This window comes from Hippopotamus amphibius, chromosome 1 (genome assembly GCF_030028045.1).
Source record: "Hippopotamus amphibius kiboko isolate mHipAmp2 chromosome 1, mHipAmp2.hap2, whole genome shotgun sequence".
Classification (NCBI taxonomy): Eukaryota; Metazoa; Chordata; class Mammalia; order Artiodactyla; family Hippopotamidae; genus Hippopotamus; species Hippopotamus amphibius.
In genome coordinates, this window is record NC_080186.1 from 135048896 (window position 1) to 135074810 (window position 25915).

Here is a 25915-nt window from a genome sequence, read left to right on the forward strand (position 1 = left end):
TTGGACCCAAGATTTTCCCAAAGCAGACTAGATGTGTAAGAAGTAAGATGCTGTATTTGTTAACTTTATGCTAATGAAATGAAGATGGTGTTTTGCATTTATATCCTGTGTTAGAATATAGACAGCACTTGCTTGTCCATTATCTATAATGCTTATCCTAATTTCACAGAAGTACATGTTGAGGCTTACAGAATTGAATGAATGCTCCTAAAAACACACAGCTACAATACACAATGGAATATTACTCAGCCATAAAAAGGAACGAAATTGAGTTATTTGTAGTGAGGTGGATGGACCTAGAGTCTGTCATACAGAGCAAAGTAAGTCAGAAAGACGAAAACAAATACTGTATGCTAACGCATCTATATAGAATCTAGAAAAACGGTACTGATGAACCTAGTGGCAGGGCAGGAATAGAGATGCAGACATAGAGAACAGACTTGAGGACATGGGGGGGGGGGGGGCGGGGATGGGGAAACTGGAACATAGTGAGAGAGTAGCATTGGCATATATACACTACCAAATGTAAAATAGCTAGTGGGAAGCTGCTACAGAGCACAGGGAGATCAGCTCAATGCTTTGTGAAGACCTAAAGGGGTGGCATATGGAGGGTGGGAGGAAGGCTCAAAAGGGAGGGGACATGGGGATATATGTATACATATAGCTGATTCACTTTGTTTTACAGCAGAAACTAACACAATACTATAAAGCAATTATACTCTAATAAAAATGAAAAAATTAAAACAAAAAACAAACAAAAAAAAACCACGCAGCTAAAACATGAACTTGGCACCTAATCACATACGCTAATCATCCTACCCATGTTCTCAAACTTGTTCAGAATGTCCAGAACTCATCCCCAAGGTTTCTGATTCAGTAGGTCTGGGACGGGTCCCAGGAATCAGCATTAAAAATTTTTTATTGTGGAAAATCTCACCCATGTATAAAAGTCAGCCACAGATTATAAATGAAACCCCTTTATACCTATCACTCAGCTCCAATAAGTAGCAACTCACGGCCAATCTTGTTTGGCTAGAGGTTCTAACCAGTGTCAGTTCTCGCTCTTCTATGTTATTTTAAAGCAAAACCCAGACGTGCTCATTTCATCCTTGATTATTTCAGTATGTGTCTCTCAAAGATAAAGATATAAATGAAAGGAAAAATAATAACATAACAAATACATCAAAACATCAAAAACATAACACAATACCATGATCATATCTAAGTTATTTTATTATTTATTTATTTTATTTATTTTTTGTTGACTGTGTTGGACCTTCGTTGGTGCATGCAGGCTTCCTCTAGCTGTGGCGAGCAGAGGCTACTCTTCGTTGTGGTGCATGGGCTTCTCATTGCAGGGGCTTCTCTTGTTGCGGAGCACAGGCTCTAGTTGCATGGACTTCAGTAGTTGTGGCACTCAGGCTCAGTAGTTGTGGCTCGCGGGCTCTAGAGCACAAGTTCAGTAGTTGTGATACATGAGCTTAGCTGCTCCGTGGCATGTGGGATCTTCCCGGACCAGGGATCGAACCCGTGTCCCCTGCATTGGCAGGCAGATTCTTAACCAATGTGCCACAGGGAAGCCCCTAAAGTATTTTAAAAACCAAGGATCTGTATTTTTCTCAAAGCATCATCAGTAAATTCTGATCAGGTAGACGGTGAGCCCCACTGTGAGAACAGCTGCCCTGTGCCATACTGACTCTTAATAACATTTTCAAACTGTCCTGATTTTTATCAAACTGTCCACTTCAAAAGACAAATCCAAAGTACTCGATGAAACAAATCTGCACCTCTGCAAGTCCCAGAGATTTAGATTGGCATCTTTCCCTTTTTTCCCCCTAGAAACTAAAAAGATTTTGGACCTCAAGTAAAACAAAACTGTGAATTATTTTCCTTGGTGGTTAGGAACAATCTTGCAGTGTGAATTTAGATACAGGCTTCCTTCTTATTAAAAAGGAAAAAACAGTGAAACTGCAGCTCTTATGTTTTGAGGTGTCTAGATGTGTATTTTATGTTCATATATATAAAGGAGTTTTTGTTTCTATCTGGGGTCAATGAGATGCAGGTTCCAGGAGGACAGAAATTTTGGTTCTGTTCACTTCCGTGTCTCAGGACTACAGCACATAGTAGGTGCTCAATTCATTTTTTCTGTTGAGTGAAGTAAGAATCTGAACAGACATTTAATCCACCAAATTAAACATCTGAGTGTTATGACTAGAAGTTTTCTAACGAGCTTATCAGAGAAGGCAAAAAGGAAGGCACTCTTATTGAAATGTTTCATTCAGTAACTTTTTAACATCAAGGGAGCAGGCAATGTCAACTCTTGCTGCAGTGAAATATTAGAAACCCAGCTGGAGCGGTGGGAAATCATTGTTCTTGTTTGGGGGGTTTTTGTCCCCCATTGATACTTTGAGTCTCTGGATCTCTGAGATAGGTGGCATTTCTTTCAGGAAATGATTCAGGTCTCCACTGTATTCTGCCTCAGACAAAGGATGCTATTGACCAGACACTCAGCTGGAGGTACCAGGGCTTCTTAGCTGGTACATATGTTTGGGGCTCATTTGGTTTTGACAGTGACCCAACCGCACACATATAATCGCGCTTATTAAGATAAATTGCCTGCACAAGAGATTTACATTTTAAGATAAATCCTCCTTGAAGCCCATATTATAAAATCCCCAGGGAATAATTTTTTTCTGCATATCTGTCCCTCCTGCTGTATAAAATAAGGTAAGCAAAACAGTATATTTCTCTTTGGCTCCTAGAGCAGCGTGATGTCACAGTTACCATATTTTAGGAGTTGGGGGTAGTGGAGCAAGGTTCAGCTTTGTATAGGATGGTAGCATTGAGAGTCCAAGAAATTTTAGTTTCACAGGTCATCCATCAGAAATGAAATGAGTTTGAATTGATACCTACTGCACCTATGGGCTATTTCTTTCTACTAGGCAGTGAGTGACTAGGAAAGTGATTTGAATACATACTCAGGCCAAAGAGAATCAGACTGGCAATCTATTGCCCTGATCCCAAATCCAATAAAGGTTCTAAATATAAATGCTTTTAGATCATCCCCTCTTTTAGTTTGGCTAATCAAGAGTTGATGGACTATTTTTTTTTTAATGTTACTAAAAAGGCACTTGACTGGTCTTAGTGCAAAGGGTCTGGGTAGTAGACAAAGAAAGTATCAGACTTCCAGTTTTCTTTGCACAATTGGCTTCCCCCCATGACCTCTTTTCCTTAACCCTGGATATGTCATCTTTCAGGGGTGATTTTTCAGTCTTCTGAGAACTTCCTGATCTAGGAAAACTGACCCTGAAGGCTTCAAATGAAATGCTTTTAGATCCCTTGGGTTCCCTTTACTGACACTGACTCCCTTCTCCTATTTCTTTGGACTTTGCTGCAAAAACTCATGGCTGGAAACTTCTTCAGCAGCCTGTCCTTGAGTTGCTGGAGTCACTTCATCCAGCCTTGTGGTGAGCAGGCAGAACCAGGGAATTTGCGTTTCTCCTGGGTGGTCTAACCAAGGACTATCTGATGGTGGGCTACAAAGATACAGACCCCTCGGTTAGAGACAGGAGCTCCCAAGGTGTTGGGCTAATGCCAGCACTTTACCTAATTGTCCTTTATTTCCTTCTCCATCCTATTTCCTTTGTCCCTTATTTGCCTCTCCCAGGAGCACTTTGTGAATCCAACACTTGGCCAAGCATCTGCTTCTGAGAGAGCCAAACCTAAGACAGACCTTTTCTCCTTAATCAAGCTCTCCTGTTTCATCTAAAAGAATCTAGAGTCAAATAGGATACTCCTGTCTAGATGATAGATAGAGGAAGTTTAATCTCCCTCAGATTTTATGGAAAGAATATTAGCAACGTTTATATGTTCTATTCTTTGCAGAGTGGTAGGCATATATCCTAAGGATGGCGAAAAGGGACATTTTCAGCAATGTAAATCCAGGGCTAGATGGGGGAAAAGTCCAAGAAATAAATGCGGCCTTTCACTGAATGCCTCCAGGGTCCCGGGTGCTATGCAAAGTATACACATACCAACTCCTTTCATCCTTAGTATTAATCTGCAAGAGATCAGTAAAATTAATAGCCTCACTGTAAAGATGGGGAAGCTGAGGCATAGAGCATTTCAGTAGTTTATGTGACCATACAGTTAACAGGTGGCTCTATCCACTTCCCACACAAGAATTCCCCAAGTCTGGGGAGCTTCCAAGCCCCATTCTGTACCTTTGGAATCATTCGACATGGACCTCTAGGAGCAAATCCTCCCCGCCCCCAGAAACTGCCATGTAACACAGACAGGACTTCCTGGTAGCATGAAGGTGACCGAGACAAACACATTGTCCCCACCAGGGCCAAGAGGAGAGCATTTTGCTGCTTCTTGCCTTGCCTGGTAAACATGGGGTGGCAGGGGTGGGCTGACGGTGGGGACCGTCATTCGCTGTTGTTCTGAGAACAAAGCATGCCTGACATTGCAGGCAGAGCCCCGGGAAGCATTTCAAAAGCTCCACTGGAACTAGACAACCTTTCAGTCCATTTATCAAAGCGTCTGCAGTCCCCATTTCAAGGTAGATGAAGCAATAATAAATTTGTGAAGAAAGTTAATCTGTGTCCAAAGCATTTTAGTAAATTAAAAAGGGGGGGGGGTGTTGGCTGGAAAGGGGATATGTTGGTTCTTGCCAACTCCTATTGGACTTACTGTCTCCTTAATAAGTCCTCTTTGGTCTGGTGTTTTTGGATGGAATAATCCGTCAGTTAATCATTTTCCGGAAGCAGGAAAATGCACTTTAGCTAATGCGGTTCTCCTTTCTTTCAGAATCCTAATTATTTAAAAAGGCATCCCGATCAGTAGCCCCACTTCCCAACCAAAAAAAGCCTTTCCCACCAGCCATCTTCCTTTATTTCCCCAGAAAATCCTCTCTCTCACTCTACTCCAACCTCATCCTATTCATCTAAGATTTAAAAAAAAAAAAAGGCAAGTTCCCTTTCCCTGGTCACTTTTCAGCATTTTCCCTCAGAAAGAGGGAGGTCCTAAACCCCCAACAAGCAATTGGCTGGAACTAGGCTCTTGGGCACTATGGATAGATTTTGTTATTTTTATTTAAGTGTCAGCCGAAAATGGTGGCTCTTGTCTCTCTCAAGGATAGCACTTAACAATAGCTCCATGCTCTGGCATCACGCTGAGATAAACGAAGTATTAGGAACCCTCACAAAGGGCCCGAGATAATTGTGAAGGGACAGTTACCGAAAATGAAGCACCCAGCCCTGAACCCTCTTCCACGCCCCATCAGTAACACCATTAAAGCTGTCAGTTTGTCAGCCCACTGGAGGTATTTATGAAATCAATATACAATCCTGCAGATGGATGGCAGCGGTATTGTTAGCCGAAGAAGAGAGGCTCAATGGAAAATAAAATTAATAAAATTTACAAGCAGATTGTCATGGGGAACGATAAATTCCCTACAATCGACTGTTTTGCTCAATTGCGGCAGCAGGAAAGCCATGGCAGGGAGGTGGAAAGAGCTGTGCTTTAAACGGGACTCCTGAAAGTAGGAGCAAGACTGGGTATATCTACAGCAAGAAAACAGTGACCGGAAACCCAAGTGGCCGTCCCATCCAAGTGCAGGATTTTGCCTGCGTGACTGCTTTCGTGGGAGATGCCCAACAACTCCACCAGATTTTTCTGCTTAAATATGAATCTCCTTGCTTCATCCCGCTGTACGGCAAAGCAGAACCCTCATGCAATTGCTATTGTTTCAGTATACCGGGGTGCCTTAAACTCAAAGGGTTAATACATTATTGGAATAGGTACCCCTTCCTCTGGCTTCCGAGCGTGCTTAGAGCCGATTGTTCTAAACCTCTCTCCTGTTTCCTCCACCTGCCCCTGATTTTGATCATTAGCCGTTTGCCAAAAGTGTGACCTGAGCTGTTTCCCAGAGTGGCCAAAACTAGCGGCCAAGCCTGGGGGGCAAACAGGCAGGGGCTTGCTGTCCTGGAGACCAGCCTTCACTTGGCAGAAAAGACTGGGCCCATTGTGGCTGCCGGAGCCTTGGGTGCAGCCCAGATGCCGGGTGGAAATTGCATTAGTTGGATGACAGGACCTGGGCCCCCTTCTCTTGGAGGCTGATGGAGAGCAGAGGAGTGGCCTTGGTGACACCGCCTGACCTCTGCTGTCATCGTGGGCTTTGTTCAGTGCCCCGACTCCAGGCTGGAGCCCTGCTCATTGAATCAGGCTCAGCCGGGGGAGCCTGCAGCGGGGCTCACTGTGCCTCTGAATTTACTTACATCAGTCGCGGGCAGAGGAAACTGCATTTGAGATGGGGAGCACCAGAATTTCTCTCTGCATCCTACCCCAACTCTCAGCCTTGCCTTGGGGGTTAACGGTGGCCCCAGACAACCCCCACGTGTCTCCAGTTTCGGCCCGCTGCTCACAGTGTGGCTGCTCAGCTCAGACGATGAGAGCAGAGACATGGACCCCTCTCTTCTGCTTCCTATGTTTCTTCCTGCTCCCTGGTAAAATGGTCATTTTTCAAGGGCCCAGGTTTTAGTGGAGGAGGGTCGTCTGACCTCTCTTTCCAAATATGTTGGGAGTCATCTATAGCTTTTGATTAGGTGCCCATGGAAAATCAGCGAGGAAGCGGCCATCTGTCTCTAGGACAACATGGCGATTTAAGACGTGTTTACCCTGTGACCCTGCACATTCTCCCAATAGGACTTTACACCAAGGAAGTAGCCGAACAAGTATCCTCAAAACGTGTGGGCAGGAACATTCATCCCAGCCTTTCCTTAAATGGCAAGTAAATAAATACTCAACAGCGTGGGATCGTATAGCCACCTTTAGAATTGGATGATAAACAGCCATTAAAAATGTTGGCTTATATGCACTGTTAATGACAGGAACAGATGTTCTCAATATAGGAAGTGAAAAAAGAGGTTATAACAGACTATATACTCTGAGACCATATTGGTGAAATTTATATATGTATTACTCCTAATTGGTAACAGTGGTTGCATCTGGGTGTTTTTTTTACCTTCATAGCTGAAGGTTTTTGTGTTCTTTTCAAAATAATGGGGATACATATTGTTAGATGTAGATGGGACTGACTCACGAAGACGCTGAGCAAACTTGAGATACGAATAAAAACAAGTGCATGTGTTCGGTCCAGCAAAAAATAAAACCGGAAAACAAAATGAAAAAAAGAAAAAAAAAGGCATGGGTCTTAGGAAAGGAAATTGAGGCTTTGGGGTTTCTTAAAAAGGACCCTGGGACAAAACTTGGGTTTGAGCCGGCTTCCGGACCTGACACTGTGACCCTTTCCCTCCCTGCTCAGAGTAACAGGTTAGTCCTGCTACATGCTGGATGAGGTGCAGTGGGACCCCCGTTTTGGATGGGCTTGTGGAAATGCAATTTGAATTCATCCTGCCTGTCACTAAGACGATCCAGGAGGCCTCCAGGAGTCTCTCCAGGGCTCTAGAAGAGCGGAGATGGTCACCCCCCATCAGAAAGTCGGGATGGCCAGGCTCCACTCCAATCCCAGATGACAAAGGCAGAGGGTCCTTGAGAGATGGGAAATGGAGCGATGTTGATCCTGCGGTGGGGGGGAGGGGAACGCTGTGGGGGAGGGGGAGGCAAGGGGTCATCTCTGGGAGGTGGCAGAACAGAAAATTGGGCGCAGCATGTGCAACAAATAACCCAGCTCTTGGCTCGTGGCCTGGAGGTGCGAGACCACCCACAGAGCCCGCCCTGGAGGCGAGCCGCTTGCCTGGTAACCATTTCAGCAAGGCCATCACCAGAACAACAATGTGAAGGCTTGTAGCAGCCTGGGGCCTGAGACTAAACAGTCCCCCAAACGCTCCTGACCGCAGAGGCAGCCTCCAGAGGGGTTTTGTTATCATAATGAGATGCAGATAAAGCCGGGCCTGGGTCCTTAATGCCTGTGCCTCTTCTCTTCTTGTTTAGAGATCTGAGCGAAAACCAGATCCTGGGGATCCCGAGGAAGGCGTTCCGAGGCATCGCTGACGTGAAGAACCTGTAAGTGATGTTTTTGTTGCTTTGCTGCAGATGTGGTTCTCTGGCCAGAGAGGGGGTGAGGGACACGGGACAGGAGGGTGGTATCCCTGTGCCTTGTGCTGCCTCGGTCCAGGCGCCTTGGAGACCGAGGGAGAAGTGCGCTTAAGTGGTTTCCAGGGCACACACGTCGTGTGCCAGGGCAGCTCCATCGAGTCTTGCTCTTCTCTGGTGATTCGTCCCCAAGTACGAACATAGAGTCTCAGACCTAAGTCACAGCCTGGCCCCGCAGTAGCTCTGTGGCCTGGGGCTCAACTCAGCTTCTCCCAAGGTCATTACCTTCTATAAAATGGGAATGATAGCCTGGTGGGGTATTGGTGCAAATGAGAAAATGTTTTTAACTCTTAGTGCCTCGTATGTGGAAAGTGTTCAATAAACAGGAGCCTTAATGATGCTGAAAATCGTGGTGGTGATAATCTCACTGTTTTGAATAGGATCTTATGAGGCACTTGTGCCCAGGATTGTGGGGAGACATAGCCAGATCTACTGCACTAGGTGCTTGGAGGTTTTCTTCATTTTTATTTTGAAATAATTATTGCTTCACAGCGAGTTTCAAAAATAGTAGACTAGTCTGTGTGCCCTTTTACCCAGTTTTCTGCCAGTGGTAACATCTTACATAACTCTAATATAATATTAAGGCAGGAAACTGACATGGGTGCACCCCACAGACCTCGTTCTTCAGATGCCCCAGTGTTACGTGCACTCATTGGCGTCTCTGTGCCCGCCTGTGCGCATGTGCAGTTCTATGTCACTTTATCACATGCCCGTTGCTGCAGCTGATACAGAATGGTTCCAGCACTACGCTTTTGAACTTGCCAAATAACCTTTGTCATTTCCTACCTGGCCCCCACCTGTTGGCTGCACATGATGACTCCCGGGCCCTTCCCTCCACGAGGAGTGTGCCTTCTGAATTTTCTCCCCTCACCGCTGTGCCCATGTGCTCGGAACTTGTGTTTGGAGAGGCATACAGAGGAGGCATTTCTGCCCACCGACCTCCTCCACAGGCTCGGATCCAATGTGAGAGGTCTTGAAGGAGGGTTTGTTAAAAACTACTCAGCTTTTACTTTTGCCTGTAAGGACTGCAGGGCTTTTGGCCTGCCGGGAAGCCAGTGTGGGCTTCCCGATACAGGCTGCGTGCCTCCCCTTTGCTGAGAAGCCAGCGGAAAGCTTTAGGTGTTTAACATGCAAAGCACACCAGAGGACAGAGGCATCTGGGGTGAAGGGAGCAGGGGACGGAGAGGACTTTGCAAGGGGCTTCAGACAGGAAGCTGCCCACCGCTTCATCTGGGAGCGTTTGCCCAGGAGCAGAAGAGGGCTGGGAGGAGCAGACAAAGCTGTGGAAAATATCGCTCAGAATCATGGACATAAACCACAACTAAGAGGCTGTGTTGATGAGCATCCCAGAAAAGCAAGATGAGAGGGGAACTTCAGATTTTCTAAAGCCCCACAGAGCTGCAATGAGAAAACCAGAGAAGGGCAGTGACTAACTCAAAGTCAACCAGTTTCTTAATGGTTGAGCCCAAAATTAACATCTTATATAAAGTGGTATATCTGTCCTATCTCATGGCTCTAATTTTAAATAAGCCAGTTAATTAAAAAAAAAGAAGAAACATAATGTGGTGATGCATAAGCAGGCCTGTGTAATCACCAACTACATTTTTTTTATTGGAGTGTAATTGCTTTACAATGTTGTGTTCGTTTGTGCTGTACCATGAAGTGAATCAGCTGTAAGTATACATATATCCTTCCCACTGAGCCCCCATCCCACTCATCTGGGTCATCACGGAGCACCAAGCTGAGCTCCCTGTGCTATACCGCAGGTTCCCACTAGCTATCTGTTTCACACATGGTAGTGTATATATGTCAATCCTACTCTCTCAATTCATCCCACCTCCCTCTTCCCCCTCCTCCATGTCCGCAGGTCTGTTCTCTACATCTGCGTCTTTTCCTGCCCTGCAAATAGGTTCATCTGTACCATTTTTTTTTAGATTCCACATATATCCATTAATATAGAGGCCAACTACATTTTTGATTCTCAAGAAAGTAATTCAATCTCACAATGGTCCTCAGTAGTTGCTTGGGTTTGAGGGGTTATTGTTGTTTTCCTATACTGTCTCTTAACTTCACAAAGGCCTCAGGAGCTAAAAGTGTTGAGTCTGCAAACTCAGGAACTCCGGACAGGCCCTCCTTCTTCACACAGATGTGTGTCCTGAAACAGCAAGGATCTAGAGAGACAAGGGAGGAGAGTAAACTCACTGCTTAGAGGGTAAAGTAACCAACAAAACGAAAGGGGTTAATTACTGGACACTTCTAATCAGTGGTCAGCACACTTTTGGGGGCCAGAACCTCTGAGACCCAGAAGTGTAATTCACGGTCTCAGATGACTTGCAGTATAACTGGGGACAGGAGAAGTGCACATGAGAGAAGGTTTAGTGAGTTATCAGTCCACAGCAAATGGGCCAGTGCGCGACCATGCATTGAGAAGGACTGTCAGAACTCAGAGAAGAGCAGTAGCTTTGGGCAGTGTCACCCGAAGGGTAGAACCGTGGCTCTGGCCATCTCATAGACCCGTGTCTGGTTCCCAGCTGTTCTGGCTACTGAGTCTGTGACCTCGGGTACAGTACTTGACACTTCTGAGCCTAGATTTCCTCCACAGTGAGAGGAGGATAAGAATTGTACTTAACCTCCTAGAGGTGTTGTGAAGGTGAATGAAATAAGGCGTGTGAATAACTCAGTACCATGCTTGGCACACGGAAGGTGCTTAAGAAAGTTATAGCTACTGTTACCGCTGTCTTCCTTTGTTGTTGTTATAATTGGAAGGACTTTCGCTGAGCCTGGAATGATGACTGGAATTCAGAGTGAACAGGCAGATAGTGTGTGCAGAGTGGGGAGGCAAACCTATACAAGCAGAATCTTCTCATGGGAGCAGGGTATTATGAGGCCGAGTAATGGGTGATGGGATCAGAAAGAGAGGTGGGGGCCAGGTGGTGGTGAGCCTCGCCCGCAAGGAGTGCGGACTTCAGACGTGGATAGCTTCTCATCTGGGAAAGGTCGTGATGAAACCATGGATTCTGGAAGAAGCACCTAGGACAGGAGAAGGTGGATGAAGGAGAGGGGTAGGGAGGAGAGACAGGCTGGGGTCCCGCATGAGAGATCAGGCTCGCAAGAATGAAAGGAGGAGCCCACCGTAAGATGCCAGTGGGGACCAAGGCAGCAGAACTGGCAATCAGCGCGTTGTTAGAGGCCGGGGAAAAGAAGGGGAAAATGATGTTTCATATGTAAACGGCACAGCGAATGATGGCAGATTCTCATAGTCATTCATCCATGCAGCCCTCAGAGTGTTTTTTGAGCTCCTACTAGATGCCAGTTCTGTGGGAAAACACAGGAAGTAAGATATGTATCTGTGAGCTCTGCCTTCTTGGGGCTCCTACTCCACAGAGATTGAAGGATCGGAAGGAAGCACCAGGCTGGTAGGTGATGAGTGTAAAGTAGTGTCAAGTCTTCCACTGGCAGTGTGGATGCAGCATCCTCTGTGTGTTGGGAAATTGGTGAACTTGACATCCTGTCCTGTTCCTGTGACTTTGGTCTGTGACCACAGCTACATCTCTGGTTTGACTAAGAGGGAATAAAACTAAATCTCAGAGCCTTAAGAGAAAATGAGGTGTGGGTAATTGGAGGTATAGGACCCGAGCTGAAGAGCAAGTTCAAGTAGGGAAGCATCTGGGTAAAGGTTGATGACTGAAGTTGTACATTTAAATATGCATCAGTAGATGTAAAACAGGAGACGATTTGCAGAAATTAAATTTGTATAAAACCTGTTAAGGGAACACCCTCCTCCAACCAGACCTCAATTACCCATTTGTAGATTGTCTCTCTTGTGAGTGATGAATAGTGGATTTTAAACCTCAGGAATGTACACCCCTGTCTTTGGTCTGTTTGAGAACCACCTGCCAACCCTGGAACCTTCTCCATCACCTCATGTGAGCTCAGGGAATATAACACTCTTCTACTTACTGTTACTTACGTAAAATAAGAGAAGGTGATAAATTATTGGAATACCAGCCTATGAAATGACAAAATCGTGCCTGTCCATGATACCATATGCTTCATTAAAAGGAGAGAATCAAGGATGAGCTATTTGTTGTTTGAAATTTTGTAGTTTTGATGTAGATATTCTTTGCATGTCCTGACATTCCCCTTCAAGAAGGAAGAGAATGTGTCACCCCCATTTTCCAGTGGTCAAAATTGAATTTCAATCTGTGTGTAATTTAGTGAAAGTCAACAGACAGCACTGGTCCTGGGCCCCTGCACGTAGCCTGCCCTTACGCACCCACCCAACCATCTTCTGGACTCAGTCCGTAGACGTTTCTGTCTGCCCAGCTTGCCCCCCACCAGCCGCACTAGCACCAGGAAGAAGAGTAACCAAGGAGGCTCCTGGCAGGTGGAGGCCCGATACACGGAGGCAGGTAGACAGCGTGCAGCTTGTGTCAGAGCCACGAGAAGGACTCAGGGATGTCTGAGCCCAGTGGGAATGAGGAAGCACTGGTGTAACACTGGTGCTGGCGGGATTTGGCACCCTGTCCCCATCTGGGCAGCTGAAGAAAGCCCCTAATTTCTTCCTGCTTCTCCAGAGGAAAAGGAAAGTCATTAGCTAGGGATACCACTTTATGCAATTACTGAAGCTGGTTTTACGGGCTGATCCTGCTCCACTACCTGTCTGGGAAGGGGGAGAGGGGCTGTCTTTAAAGAGAGACAGTGAGGTGGACAGATTGATCTGGAGAAAGAGACGCTCAGGTAGACTGACCTGAAGATAGACCAACATTTGAGATGCAAATGCCGTGCTAGGGATTGGGTGAAGACACACTGAGAAAAAGACAGCAGGAGAGAGAGAGAGAAGAGAGAGATAATCGGAAGACACAGAGATAGGGAAAAAAATGAATTGGAAAAAAAGAGAGATGACAACAAAGCATAATAAGAAAAAGACAAAACCAGTATAGATTGTTTTTAAAAAAATGTTCCCTTGCTCTATCTTTCTCAGCAGTTATGTTTTCCTCTGTTTTTCAGTTTCTATTTGCGAGGACTCTGTAGGACATGCATTCCAGAAGGGAAAATCAATAACCCCTGTCTCTGCCAGCTAGCAGAATTTGGAATTGACAGTTTCAAAACAAAGCTAGGCAGGCAGCCTTTGTGTTTCCTAGTTAGTCTGAGTTGCTGCACTGCCCTCCCGCTTCCTGAGATTAATGAGGGCTGTCTAGGGCCCCCGTGAGCAGGCGGTAATCTTATGTGAGGGGGAGGGAGGGGTGCGGAGGACGCAAAGCGCTCATTGGTTGGTGGCATCTCTGCCTGCTAATCTCAGCAGCCGTTCACTCCATCACTGCACCTGGAACAGAATTCACGCTCCTGGTCATGCCTTACAAGACTCCACACGGTCTGGGTCCCGTCTCACTCATCTCATGCTTCCCATGCTCCATTCCACCCCTGAACACCCCAAGCTCCTTCCTGCCTCTGGGCCTTTGCACTTGCTGCTCCCTTTGCATGGGAAGCTAAGCCCTCGGACCTCTGAACAGTCAGCTCCTTTAGATCGTTGAGGTCTCAGCTCAAACATCACCTCCTCAGGGTGGCCTTCCATGACTCGTATATAAGAGCTCCCCAGCCCCCACTGCCCTTCCTCTCTATCCCACTACCCAGTTATATTTCTTCAGAGTACTCATCGCCCTCTGAAATGATCCTTTGCATCTATTTTCCACCCCGTCTCTGGATGTCACACAGAATGAACATGTGTACACAGGGACCCTGTCTGTCCCAATCACTGGGGAAGCCCCACTGCCCAAATGGCTCACGGCAGAGAATGAGGTTGACTAAAAATACATTGAATGAATGTGTTTGTTATTTCATTCCTCAAGTATTTACGGTTGGCCTGTTACATACAAGAAATCATACACAATTGTTAAAATGCTTAGTATGAAAATAATATAGAAAAAACAAGACACCATCCTTATGCTTGGAGAGCTCAGTGTGGTGAGGGGGCAGACTAGTAAATCAGTGGTTGTAGGATATGGGCCAGGACTCCGTTGGAGGTAAGGACAAAGACCTGGGAAAGCCCAGAGAGACAGGCCTGATTCTGGCTTCACTCAGGAAGTGACATCAGTTGGGTCTTGAAGGATGAGTAGGAGTTCACCCAGGGGAAGGGTATTCCAGGCAGGAGGAACAGCATATGAAAAATCACCAGCCTGTGCAAAGGGACAGAAGTATGTGAAAGAGTTGAGGCTTGTCAGAGATTCATGGCTGGAGCACAGCAAGCAAAAGGAATAGTGAAGAGGGATGAGGTTAGGGAGGTGGGGAGGTGGAAGATGGGGGAGTGAGGGTCAGGGAGGACCTTGAAGGCCTGATTCATACAGCAACGGCAAGGGGGAGCCACTGAACAGGTTTTAGTATGTGAGTGGCATGATCAGATTTTCATTTCAGAAAGACTGCTCCAGCATCAGTGGGGAGGGTGAGTCACTAGAAGCAGAGACTGAAGTCAGGGTGGCCAGTGAGGAGATTTGTGCAGTTGTTGAAAGCTTATGATCCTGAATCAAGCAGACAAAGGGGAACTAAAGAAGCAGTGGCAAAGTGTAGAGACCCGCGGAAAAAAGCCGGCAGGCCCTGGGTGCCGACCGGACGGGTAAACTGAGTGCCTGTCTTGTCAGCAGGGCTTAGCAGGTGGAGGCAGAGGACGGGACTAGTGCCTGCCTCTCCTGGTGAAAGCAGTGCTGCATCTTGGATGGGGGTTTGGAAAAATCTGCTCACAGGAGGCAAGAGGATGCTGATGCGTCCCTTCCCGGGGTGCAGCCGGTTCTCTGGCCTCTCCTTCTTTGCATTCCTGGCTGCATGTGTCAGGTTCAGAGGTGCTGCTGGAGGAAGCTGGACTGCACCCCGCTATGCGAAGTGCTACGCATTTAAGCTGTCTAAAAAAGGGGCCCACAGCAGCCTGCCTGCCTCCCTCCCTTCTTCCCTCCCTCTCTTCCTCCCCTTCCCTTCCCTCCCTCTCTTCCTCCCCTTCCCTTCCCTCCCTCTCTTCCTCCCCTTCCTTTCCTTCCCCCCTCCTCCCTCCTCCCTCCTCCCTCTCGCCTCCCTTCTCCTTCCTTCTTCTCCCTCCCTTTTTCCTCCTTCCCTCCCTCCCTCTTCCCTCCTCCTTCCCTCCTCCTTCCCTTCCCCTCCCTCCCCTCTTTCCTTCTTTCTTTCCACTCTTCCATTTTTCCAACCTTCCTTCCACAAACCATCATTGAGCCCTTACCCTCGCCAGGCCCAAAGCAAGTTCTAGAAAGAAAAGGATGAATAAGCACAGTCCCTGCTTTTGAGACATTTCGTCACAGAGGGAGGCCAACAGATACACAAAGAGTATATATAATATGATAAACACTCCCCTGGAGCACTCTTCTCTCTCTGCTCCCATGGCCAACAATGTAAGTGCTCAATAAATACCAGTTGATTTATTAAAGTAAATCCTCTGAAATGAGAACAATAGTAAAAGAAATGGGTAAATTAGACTCCATTACTCTGGAAAAGATATGATACAGTATTATCCAAAGGCAGGGGCGTGGTGGTGGTAAGTGCCCCTTCTCGGAAGTTGTGCCTAGAATTGGAAGCTGTATAGGCGACACATAGAATCCCTTCTAGGCCAAGATTACACCCTTTTATAGATTGTGTTCGAGGTCCTCTGTTGGGCTTTGGATATTTCTCATAACACCCCACCCTACGTTCTAACTTCCGTCTTTCTGAGTCGTCTTTCCCCTCCAACAGCCTGGAAGCTATGCAGAGAAAGAAGTTGAGTCTGTCTTACTCACTGTCTTATTTGAGTTCGTTTTCTGCCTAGTTCATAGTAGGTGCTCAATAAACAATGAATAAGTGATTGACTTTCAGAACAAAGAGACTCTAGCACTTAGAGGACTGCTAATACCCTGAGTGAAAGAGCATGATTATATCTTGGAACAAAGAAGACAAAGCAAAGCTGCAAGAACCAGCCCAGAGTAGCCTGCCTGCTTTTTCAGGATAATGGAGACCATTATTCTGGCTCCAGCACTAGAATTTATTATCTGGGACATTTTTATTTGTAGGCAAAATTCTTTTTTTTTTTTTAGCTCATGGCAGATATTTAACCCCTCTAAGCACTAATGCACAGCAAACAAGGGTTTTACAACAAGCATATAAACTAGAATCACATCTTACCTGTGTCCTGGCAAGAAGGCACAGCGATTCTGGGCCCCTCCACGTTGGGCTTAGCAGTCCTCTGAGACCGCACAGTTCACTCTTGGACTGAGCATTTGCCTGGAGATTTGTAGATCCGAAGAAAAATGAAAGGGTCAGAAGAGGGGAGGTGGTTATTACAGTGGAAATCACACTTTGAAACTCTAGTAGCTATTGCTGTTCTGAGTCTTCATCTCATTAGAGTCAGTGTAATAGAGTGATTAAAAGTATGAGTTTTGGAGTCAGACTTGATATGTTTTTAATTCCAAATTTGCTGCTATGACTTATGTGACTCTAAGCCAGTGATGTAACCTTTCTGAGCCTCAGTCTCCCAATCTATATAATGGGAAAAATACAAGTGAGGAATAAAAATAGGGAAACTATGTGTCTTACATATGTGAATGATCCTACTTTATGGTTTGCCCAAAGCCTTCGTGGGCATTATCTTGTTTAATTAGTGCAACAGCCCTGGCAGATCATTAGGGAATATTTTATTAGCCTCTAGATGGGGAAGCCAAGGCTCAAAGAAATTCAGGAAGCCTTTCAAGGCAACAGAGTCAGTGGCAAGGCTAGGACAAGTCTGGCATCTCGGTCAGTACTGTCCTGAGTGGTTAGCTAGGAAAAGCTCTGAGATTTGACAAGCGCAGAGTGATGACTGGTAGGAAACAGCAGGCACAGGTCAGTGGGGAACACTGGAAGAGCATTTGCGGTTTCCAGCACCAGCTGAGACCTCAGGCAGGAGCATGCTGTGATGGTCATCAGTGGGAAAGTGTTTCTGAGAGGACCATTGAGATTGTCTGAAAGTGTGAGTTCTTTTTTCTTTCTTTCTTTCTTTTTTAATTAATAGACTTTATTTTCCAAGAGCAGCTTTAGTTTATGGGAAAATTGAATGATACAGCGTTCCCATGTACCCCCCCCACCACCACCACACACACACAGCTTCTCGTGTTATTGACACCTTGCCTTAATATGGTACAGTTGTTATAATTGCTGAACCAATATTGATACATTGTAACTGAGATCCATAGTTTACCTTGGGGCTCACTCTGTGGGTCTGGGCAAATGTCTGACTTGTATCCACCATGGTAGTAACATACAGAAGAGCTTCCCTGCTAAAAATTCCCTGTGCTCCACCCGTTCATCCCTCCCTCTATTCCACCAAGCTTTTAAATGTACAGGTAAATCCCTTCACCTTTTCATAGCCCTTCACAATAGCTTATATTTATTCAGTTTTTCAGACTCAGCAACATGAGTCTTCTTTTCTTCTTCTTTGAGAGTGGGTAAGGGACACCCTGCAAGTTTAAGTGCTGTAGAGCAAATCAGCAAGAAAACCAGGACCAGGAAAGCCTCATAGCCTAAGGTAGGAGTGTAGCAATTTCTTCTCCTTCAGAGAAGACTTATGATTCAAAGAACCAGCCCGAGCCTGGAGTTTATAAACTGCATCAACTCAGAGGATGTTTAGATGATGGTTAAGTGTTCACATAAAGTATTGAGTATTTAGTCTGCCTGGAGTCAAACCAACCCTGAGTTTTACCAACAACTATGTGATCTTAAGCAAATTATGTACCTCTTTCTTAGCCTCAGTTTCCCCATAAGTTAAGTAGAAATAATATTACTCTCATCATGGTATTGTTATGAAGATTAATAATAACTTATTCTTGCTGCCTTTATTCCATCTCTGAGAGTTAATTTGGCTCAGATTATCATATTTAATGGACTAAATCTTCCCTTTATAGACAAATCATACCCAAAGACAAAGCTTATATTTATGATGTTCTGCTCCAAAGTAACCCCAACTCTGAAAGTTTTAACTTCATCTCACCTTCTTTTCTTTCTTCCAGTGGGGCTGCCGTGTTCTGGTTTATGGCTTGTAATAGGCCAGGGACAAAATAGTTCAGATAAAAAGAAGGTGTACATTCCTCACCCCGGTCCCTCCCCCAGTCCCCATCAAGACCCCAGAAAGTACCAAAGAGCCCAGGAATCCTGGGTTTGGTCACGGCTCTGCTATTAACTGCTGCCTATTTGAGATAGGCTGACTAATGACCCCCAAATATGTGTGCATCCTATTCCCTGGAATATATGACCATGTACCCTACATGGCAAAAGGGACTTTGCAGATGTAATTAAATTAAGGATCTTGAGAGAGAGAGATTATCCCCAATTATTTCAATGGACTCAGTGTAATCAGAAGGCTCTTTATAAGAAAGAAGACATGTGCTGGAAGCAGAGGGAGAAAAGACCATATGATGCAAGGAATGAGGACCCACCTGTCCCAGAGGATGCAAGGAAACAGATTCTCCCCCAGAGCCCCCGGAAGGAATGCAGCCCTGCTTATGCCTCAACATTAGCGCAGTGAAACTGATCTAGAATTTCTGACCTCCAGAATGCTAAGAAAATACATTCATGTTGTTTGTTGTAGACCACTAAAATTGGGGGTAATTTGTTCTGGCAGCGATAGGATACCAATAGTAACACTGCTCTCAGGCTGCCACTTAACCTCTTTGTCTCAGTTTCCGCATCTGTTAAAATAAGTCATTGACAGATTATGATCAGTGGATTTCAGTGTGTGTACTGAGAAACGCTAGTACTCCAGGAGCCCACAAATAAAAAGTAGCTTTTCAATAATGATAAAGTTTTAAATTGTCTCTTTTAGACATTAAGATTCAACATGAGATTTGGTGTAATAAAGAGTCTTAATTAAAAAAAAATTTTTTTAAGGCTTAAAAAAAATCCCTAGAATTAGATAAACAATCTTTCAGGTTGATTCAGATTCTTTGGTGTAATGATTCTTTGAGACCCCCTTTCCACCAGAGTGGAGTGATATCACTGAGACAAAACTCAAGAGCAGAATTAAGAAGCCAGGGCCTGGGGAGGGACTGCAGAAAAGAGGGATCAGAATGACACCAGATCGTGGTGCCCGAAATTTAGATATCAAGGTTGAGGTCTGGGCTAGGCTCACCTTCAGAGAAAAGGAAAAGAGGGAGTGGATGTTGACTGGGAGATGTTTTCTGGAATGAGGCTGAGGGCCCCTGGAATCTTTGCGACATCCTTGGGACTGGTGAAGGATCTCTGCAGCAGGTCTGAGTTCAACCAGCTTTCCTGCACCATTTGGCTTTCTGCTTCCTGCACCATCTACGGCTTTGGATCTTAAGAAAATGGCTGGTTTAAGAAAGGGAGTTCTTACATATTCAGGGGAGAAGACTTGGTAAGCCACAGTGCTCAAAAATTATTTGCTGGGTAAATAAAGAAGTCGTTTGTGCAGGGTGCAGGTCGGTGGTGTTCAGAGCCTGAAATAGCCTTGACACGGCCCATGGTGGGTGTGGTCCTTTGTAGGAGCTGGTGTTCCAGGGCACCTGTGTTGTCCTGAAACTGACAAATCCGTGTGCACAGCGCCTGCCATGCCTGAGTAAAGCACTTGGTTGTCTGCCACAAGCCTTCAGCTCTGTAAATGGACAGTGTGTTACAATGTGTCCATTTAAAGCCACAGCTATTATTTGCCATTGTTTACACCCTCCTTTAAAGCTCTCTCTATAACAGTCCCCAGGCACAATGTGTAAACCTAAATTACTTCTAAATGCCAATGATCAGTTCTCAGGTACTAGATCTGCCAGGAAAACTACCTAGCCCGACAAATAAGTACCCAGTGAATAAGGCTTGGTTTACAAGGTGCATGGTCCAGGAGCAGTTCTGAAATTTTAGAGCTCATTAGCATTTTACTATGGAGGTTTGCACTTCTTTTTCTGCTCTTAGAGGCAGCACCATTTGTTGGGCACAGGGATGGAGTCTTTGTTCCGAGATCCCTCTAATGCTCACATTATCCAAAACGCTATCTACCTCTCCCCCCCACCTCCACCCCCACACTCAGAATAAACAGAGGTTCTGTAAAGAAAGGAATAGTAGCCTCACACACATTCTTCTTAGCAGGTAGTAAGTTCTTACAGAGCTCTGTTTTAATTGGTACCTATTATCTCATTTAATCCTCATGACAACCTTGTGATTACTGTCACCAGTTTACAGATGATTAACTGGAGGCACAGAGAAGTGCTTTACCCACAGTCTCATGCTGATAATAAGTGGCCGAGCTGGGATTTGAACCCAGAGAGTTTAAATCTATAGACCGTAACCGCTATACAATACTGCCTAAACTTAGAAAAGCGTTTAATGAAAATCAAAACCTGTGGACCGTATCCCACTTCCAGATAGGTTTTATTTCCTCTATGTACATTTTGCTTGAAAACTCTGGATTTCCAGCTTCTCTGGAAAAATCATGCAATGCTCAGTCCTGCCTGGCAACGACAGACTGGAGCTGAAGTGCAGCTTCTCTCTTCGATACAGCGTGTGCTCTCCAGTCCCCAGCGGGCCTGCTTCGCTGGTCCTACAAGCCTCTAGAGCAGGGGTCCCCAACCCCCAGGCCGTGGACTGGTACTGGGCCACGGCCTGTTAGGAACCGGACCGCACAGCAGGAGGTGAGCAGCGGGCAGACGAGCGAAGCTTCATCCGCTGCCCCGCATCGCTCCCCAATCGCTCCATTACCACCTCAACCATCCCACTCCCACCCCCATCCGTGGAAAAAAAATTGTCTTCCACGAAACCGGTCCCTGGTGCCAAAAAGGTTGGGGACCGCTGTTCTAGAGGCTCCTATTGCTGTGTAGCGCCATCTTAAAGAAAGAGTTAGCAACCCCTCTCTTACCCTAGAGAGATTCCCAGTCTCCAGCACAGTAGTGGGGGTTTCTTCTTTGTGCTTTGCTGGTTGGGCACTGCTGCTGCTCCCTGGGCCTCCGTCTCCTCAGTCAAATGATGATTAACCCTTCACCAAGCCATACATTGTCATATAAAAGTTAAATGAGATGATAAGTGGAAAGGACTTAAGATAGAGCTTGTCACAAACAGATGCTCAATAAATATTAATATTCTGTACCCCTAACCCCACACATCACAGATGCAAAGAGAGATTATCTTGTGGTTGTGCTATTGTCCTGCAGGGTTGGAAGAGAAGGAAGGGTTTGGAGGTCTTGGGGATTTTCTCTGATCCAGTATGCTGAAGATAAGCCCTTCAGTAAGGAATTATAAACTTAGGTCCCACGAGTTGACAAATGGCAGTTGGTCTCAGCTTGAGTGCTGTGTAAGGAGTAGCAGGAGGTGGTGGGAACTCACTAGAGAACGTGGGCTCCGTCTGAGCATCACTGCTGGTTGACTCCAGTGGGTGCACACAGGCCCAGGTTTAACAATTGTTTCCCATTTTTCTGAAAGAAGCAAGAAATTTCAATTTCTGTGTGAAACGATCTCATTTGGAAATGTTGGCATCTAATGCAAAATCTTGTTAAACACTGAGCTTCCACACTGCGCGGGGCAGGTCACACCATCCCTGGGTCAGATTCAACCTCAGGCTGAAGAAGGTGCCTCCCACTGCCTGGGTGAGCCTGCCGCAGGATCCGAAGTGAGCAGAAGGTTCTGCTGCTTTGCCCCGAAGCCCCACGTTTCAATAATCTGATCCTTGCTAATGAGGCGGCAGGTCATAGTGCTGTCATTAACCAGGTAAATTCCACCTGTCTCCAAGGGCCCTGAAAAAGTGCCTCTAATGGTGACCGTTAAGACGGCTGGAGACGGACAAATTTGGGAGCATAAACTCTTGAAACAGTACCACATGGATCGTTGCTAATTGCGCTAAGCAGGATGCTGACTCTGAACTTGAACTTCCCCTTCAACCATATCCCATAGTGTTTTGAGGCCAAATATTCTGCCAGGAAGTGGGTTTGCTGCATCAGGGTAAGGCCCTGGCCCATTCCTGAAGTGGATGCCTTTGCTCTGCTTCTTTCAAAGTCACACTCCAGCGGTCATCTTCACTGAAGCATCCCAGAGCCTCCAGATCCCCTGGGGCTGGCACATTCTTTAGCTTGAGTCATGGTTATTTATTTAGATGGACTGTTTACTCAATTCATGCACGTCTATCCCTGCCCCTACTGTCGCCCCCACCATCTCGACCCTGCCACTGATTACCTGTTCTTTGAGAAACAACCAGAGCTCACAAATCCTATAGTCTCCTTCCTTCCTCTATCTCTGACCCACCCTAGCATGTCTCTCCTTTTATTTTTTAAAGTAATAATTGTAAAGTTAATAATTACCCTGTTACAATTATAGCCACGTGCCTTGCGGTTTGAAAACCACCTGCTTCTAAATCTCCTGGACCTTATTAAGAAATGCATATTCCTGAGCCCTGTTAATGACTGAATGAATCATTATTTCCAGTCAAGGCCCAGGGATCTAAATTTTTAATCCACTCTTCAGCTGATCTTGTAATGTTTGAGAGCCACTGACATGCTAAATAAGGATTTAGCGCCAAAGTAAGAAAAATCTGGGTGTGAGTCCCAGCCCTCCCTGCTGGTCTTGAGCAAGTGGCTGACCCCTCAAGCTTGTTTTTTGTTTGTTTGGTTTGTTTTGTTTTGTTTTTCATGGAGTCTAAAGGTAGTACCAAAATCAGACAATATTTGTAAAGCAGTTAGCACTGACACTGAGCAAGCACTTTAAATGTAATTATTATTATCTCATTTAGTCGTTATAACAACCCAATGGGCTTGGTGGGATGATCTCTCTTTTAAAGGTGAAGAGATGTGCGCTCAGCAAGGTTAGGTAGTTTGCGGAGATCACACAGCAGAGCTGAAATTTGAACCTATGTTAATCTAACTCAAACTGTTAACGATTGGTAAAACAATAGTGGGAAACCCATCCAGAATTGAAATGAGGGTTAGAAGCCTGGAGGATTGAAAGCGGGGAAGCCTACCCACACAGGATGCTGGGTAAGTGTCTGGTGCGATGTTGGACTCTGCCTTTGCGCCTTTGGGGATGAGAGTCTATGGTCGTGACTCACCTTGACTCCCTTTGCGCCTAACGCCCCAGCCTTTGTTGCCCTCAATTTGTCAACCCCTTGGAAGGCTGTCAGTAGAGGAGGCCCCCTATCCTGAGGGTGCATTGGAGAACGTGGGAGGGCCTCCTCTGGAGCAAAGCCAGAGAACAAAGCCTCCCTTTCAGTTCCTTTGAGGCTTTTGTTTCCCCAAATAGTGGAGGCTGGAGGACCTCTGGGTTTCTTTGGCGCTCTTTTGGGTTTCTCCCTGTGAGCATCCTACCAGCTGTAGATGAGTCTGGCCCAGCTTTCGGTTTCTGCTGACTACACTGTACTGATCCTGTTGGGCAGCGAGAGGGTTGCCATCTGCCTGAGGCCAGTTTAGTCCACACATCTTGTCGGGAGGAGGAGAAAGGCATCTAGAACAAGAGCTGTTGAAATGCATCCTGCTTCCTCAAACTTGGCTACTCTACCAGGATGGTTTTTTCCCTAAGGCTGGGGTGGGTGGTAAGGTGAAGTTGACTGTTTCTGTTTGAGGTGAGAAATTAAACTAGTAAAGAATCTAGCCAATATATCATTAAGATTTTTTAAACTCAGATTACCAAGCCACTTATGTCACCATTTAATTAAGAAAATAAAATGGAAGTTACATTTAAAAGTGTGATTATAGTCTTATATATTAAAATATTTGCGTGGGAAGTAAAATCTGAAGGACATAAACCAAGGTGATATTTTATCAAGGTATAATCTACCTGCCATAAAATGCACCCATTTTAGGCTACCATCGAAAAGAACACCAGTAACAAAAGTTGGTGAGAATGTGGAGAAGAGGGAATCCATGGGCACTGTTAGTGGAAGTTGTAAATGGTAAAATTGTAAATTAGTGCAGCCACTGTGGAAGACAGTATAGAGGTTTCTCAAGATTCCACTCCTGGTTATATATACAAAAAAAAAAAAAAAAACCAAAAACACTAATTGGCAAAGTTCCATGCACCCCAGTGTTCACAGCAGCATTATTTATGATCGCCAAGATACAGAAACAGTCGTAAGTGTCCATCAACAGATGAGTGGATAAAGAAGATGTGGTACATATATACAATGGAATACTACTCAGTCATAAATAAGAATGAAGTTTTGCCATTTGTAACAACACGGTTGGACTTGGTATTATGCTAAGTGGCATACGTCAGACAGAGAAAGACGAATCCTGTGTGATATCACTTATGTGTGGAATCTAAACAATACAACACGCTAGTGACTATAAGAAAAAAGCAGACTCATGGACAAAGAGCGCGAGCTCGTGGTTACCAGTGGGGGGCAGGGAGGCGGAGGGACCCTATAGGGGTGGGGGAGTGGAAAGTACAAACTATCGGGTGTAAGGCTCAAGGATGTGTTGGGCAACACACAGAATATCGCCAATATTTTGTAATAACTCTAAGTGGAAAGTAACCTTTAAAAAGTATATAAATTTTTTAATATGTAAATCAGGTATGCTTCAATAAAAAAAACACTAACAAAAAATGCACCTATTATAACTTTTCACAAGTATGTCATAATGTAATCACCACTCAGAACGTGCCTTGTATCTCTGTGGAGTCAATCCCCTCTCCCCTGCCTCAACCCTGGCACCCAGCAATCTGCTTTCTGTCACTCTGTGTCGTTTTCTCTGTACAACTAGTTCATATAAACGGACTTGTGCAGTGTGTTGTCTTGTATATCCGGCTTCTTTCACTCAGCATAATATTTTGCAATTCAGCCTACGTTGTATTGTCCATCAGTTCTGATTGCGGAGTGATGCTCCACTGTATGGATATACAGCAGCCCGTTTCTCCAGTCCCCGGCTGATGGGCACTGGGATTATTTCCAGGTTTTGGTGACTGTGAAGAAAGCAGCATGAACATCACTTACATTTTCATTTCTCTTGAGTGAATACCTGAGTGATTTTCTTTATTTTTTTAGCTTTGCCTGTGTTTTTAATATTTCTACAATGAACCTACATTACTTAAAAATGACAACAAATAGCAGAATAGAGAAAACCTGCCCTACGTCCCATTGTTTTAGAAAGCTCGCGTAAGGTAGGAAAGAAAGCCTTAATCAACATAGGTTAGCTGTGGCCATCTTGATGCCAGGACCATGCCTCTGAATTCTTCCCATGAAATTTAGATGTGATTAGAGAGATTTCTTCAGTGCTTGGTAAGAGCTCATAAGACAGTGAATTGGCAAAGGTGTGGGGTAGTATTTTACACTGACAGTGACAGTGTCACTTGGTATAATCATCCCCTTAACAAATGTTCCGGCAGCAGCTGTTGAAATCAAAAACATACATACTCCTCAATCCATCCATTTAAACTTTTATGAATTTATTTTAAAGGTAAATTACACAAGTCCCCAAAGGATGTGTAGGTCAGCATCATTTGTAGAGAAAATGTCTTGGGAGCCACCTAAAAGCCCATCAGTAGGACACTAGGTTAAATGAATCATGATATGTCATTCACTGGACTATTATAGAGTATTTAAGAGCAAGGAGACTGATTTTTTAAATTTTATTTAGTCATTCCTTTATTAATTCACCAAAATTTTTAGCACTTACTAAAGGGTCAGACAATATGATGGGAGGTGTCATATGAGAGAATCACAGTTCACATTTGTTGTACAAAATACCTTCATTTTTAATATTTAAGCAGCTTAATTGTCTAATCAGCTAGGATATTTTCAGTGGGAAGGAATTGAAAGCTGAGTTCAAAGTGACTTAAACAACAGTGGCATTTATTAGTTCACACATCTGGA

The 25915-nt window shown here is 45.1% G+C and overlaps 1 protein-coding gene across 1 annotated transcript in view; it reads left to right on the forward strand.

The window, feature by feature from the left end:
* The window catches only part of SLIT3 (slit guidance ligand 3), a 616264-nt gene that overhangs the window by 399670 nt on the left and 190679 nt on the right, over positions 1 to 25915 (forward strand). Inside the window, exon 5 of the mRNA XM_057729448.1 lies at positions 7957 to 8028. Within this exon, the coding sequence (XP_057585431.1) occupies positions 7957 to 8028 (72 nt within the window). The remainder of the gene's footprint in view (positions 1 to 7956; positions 8029 to 25915) is intronic.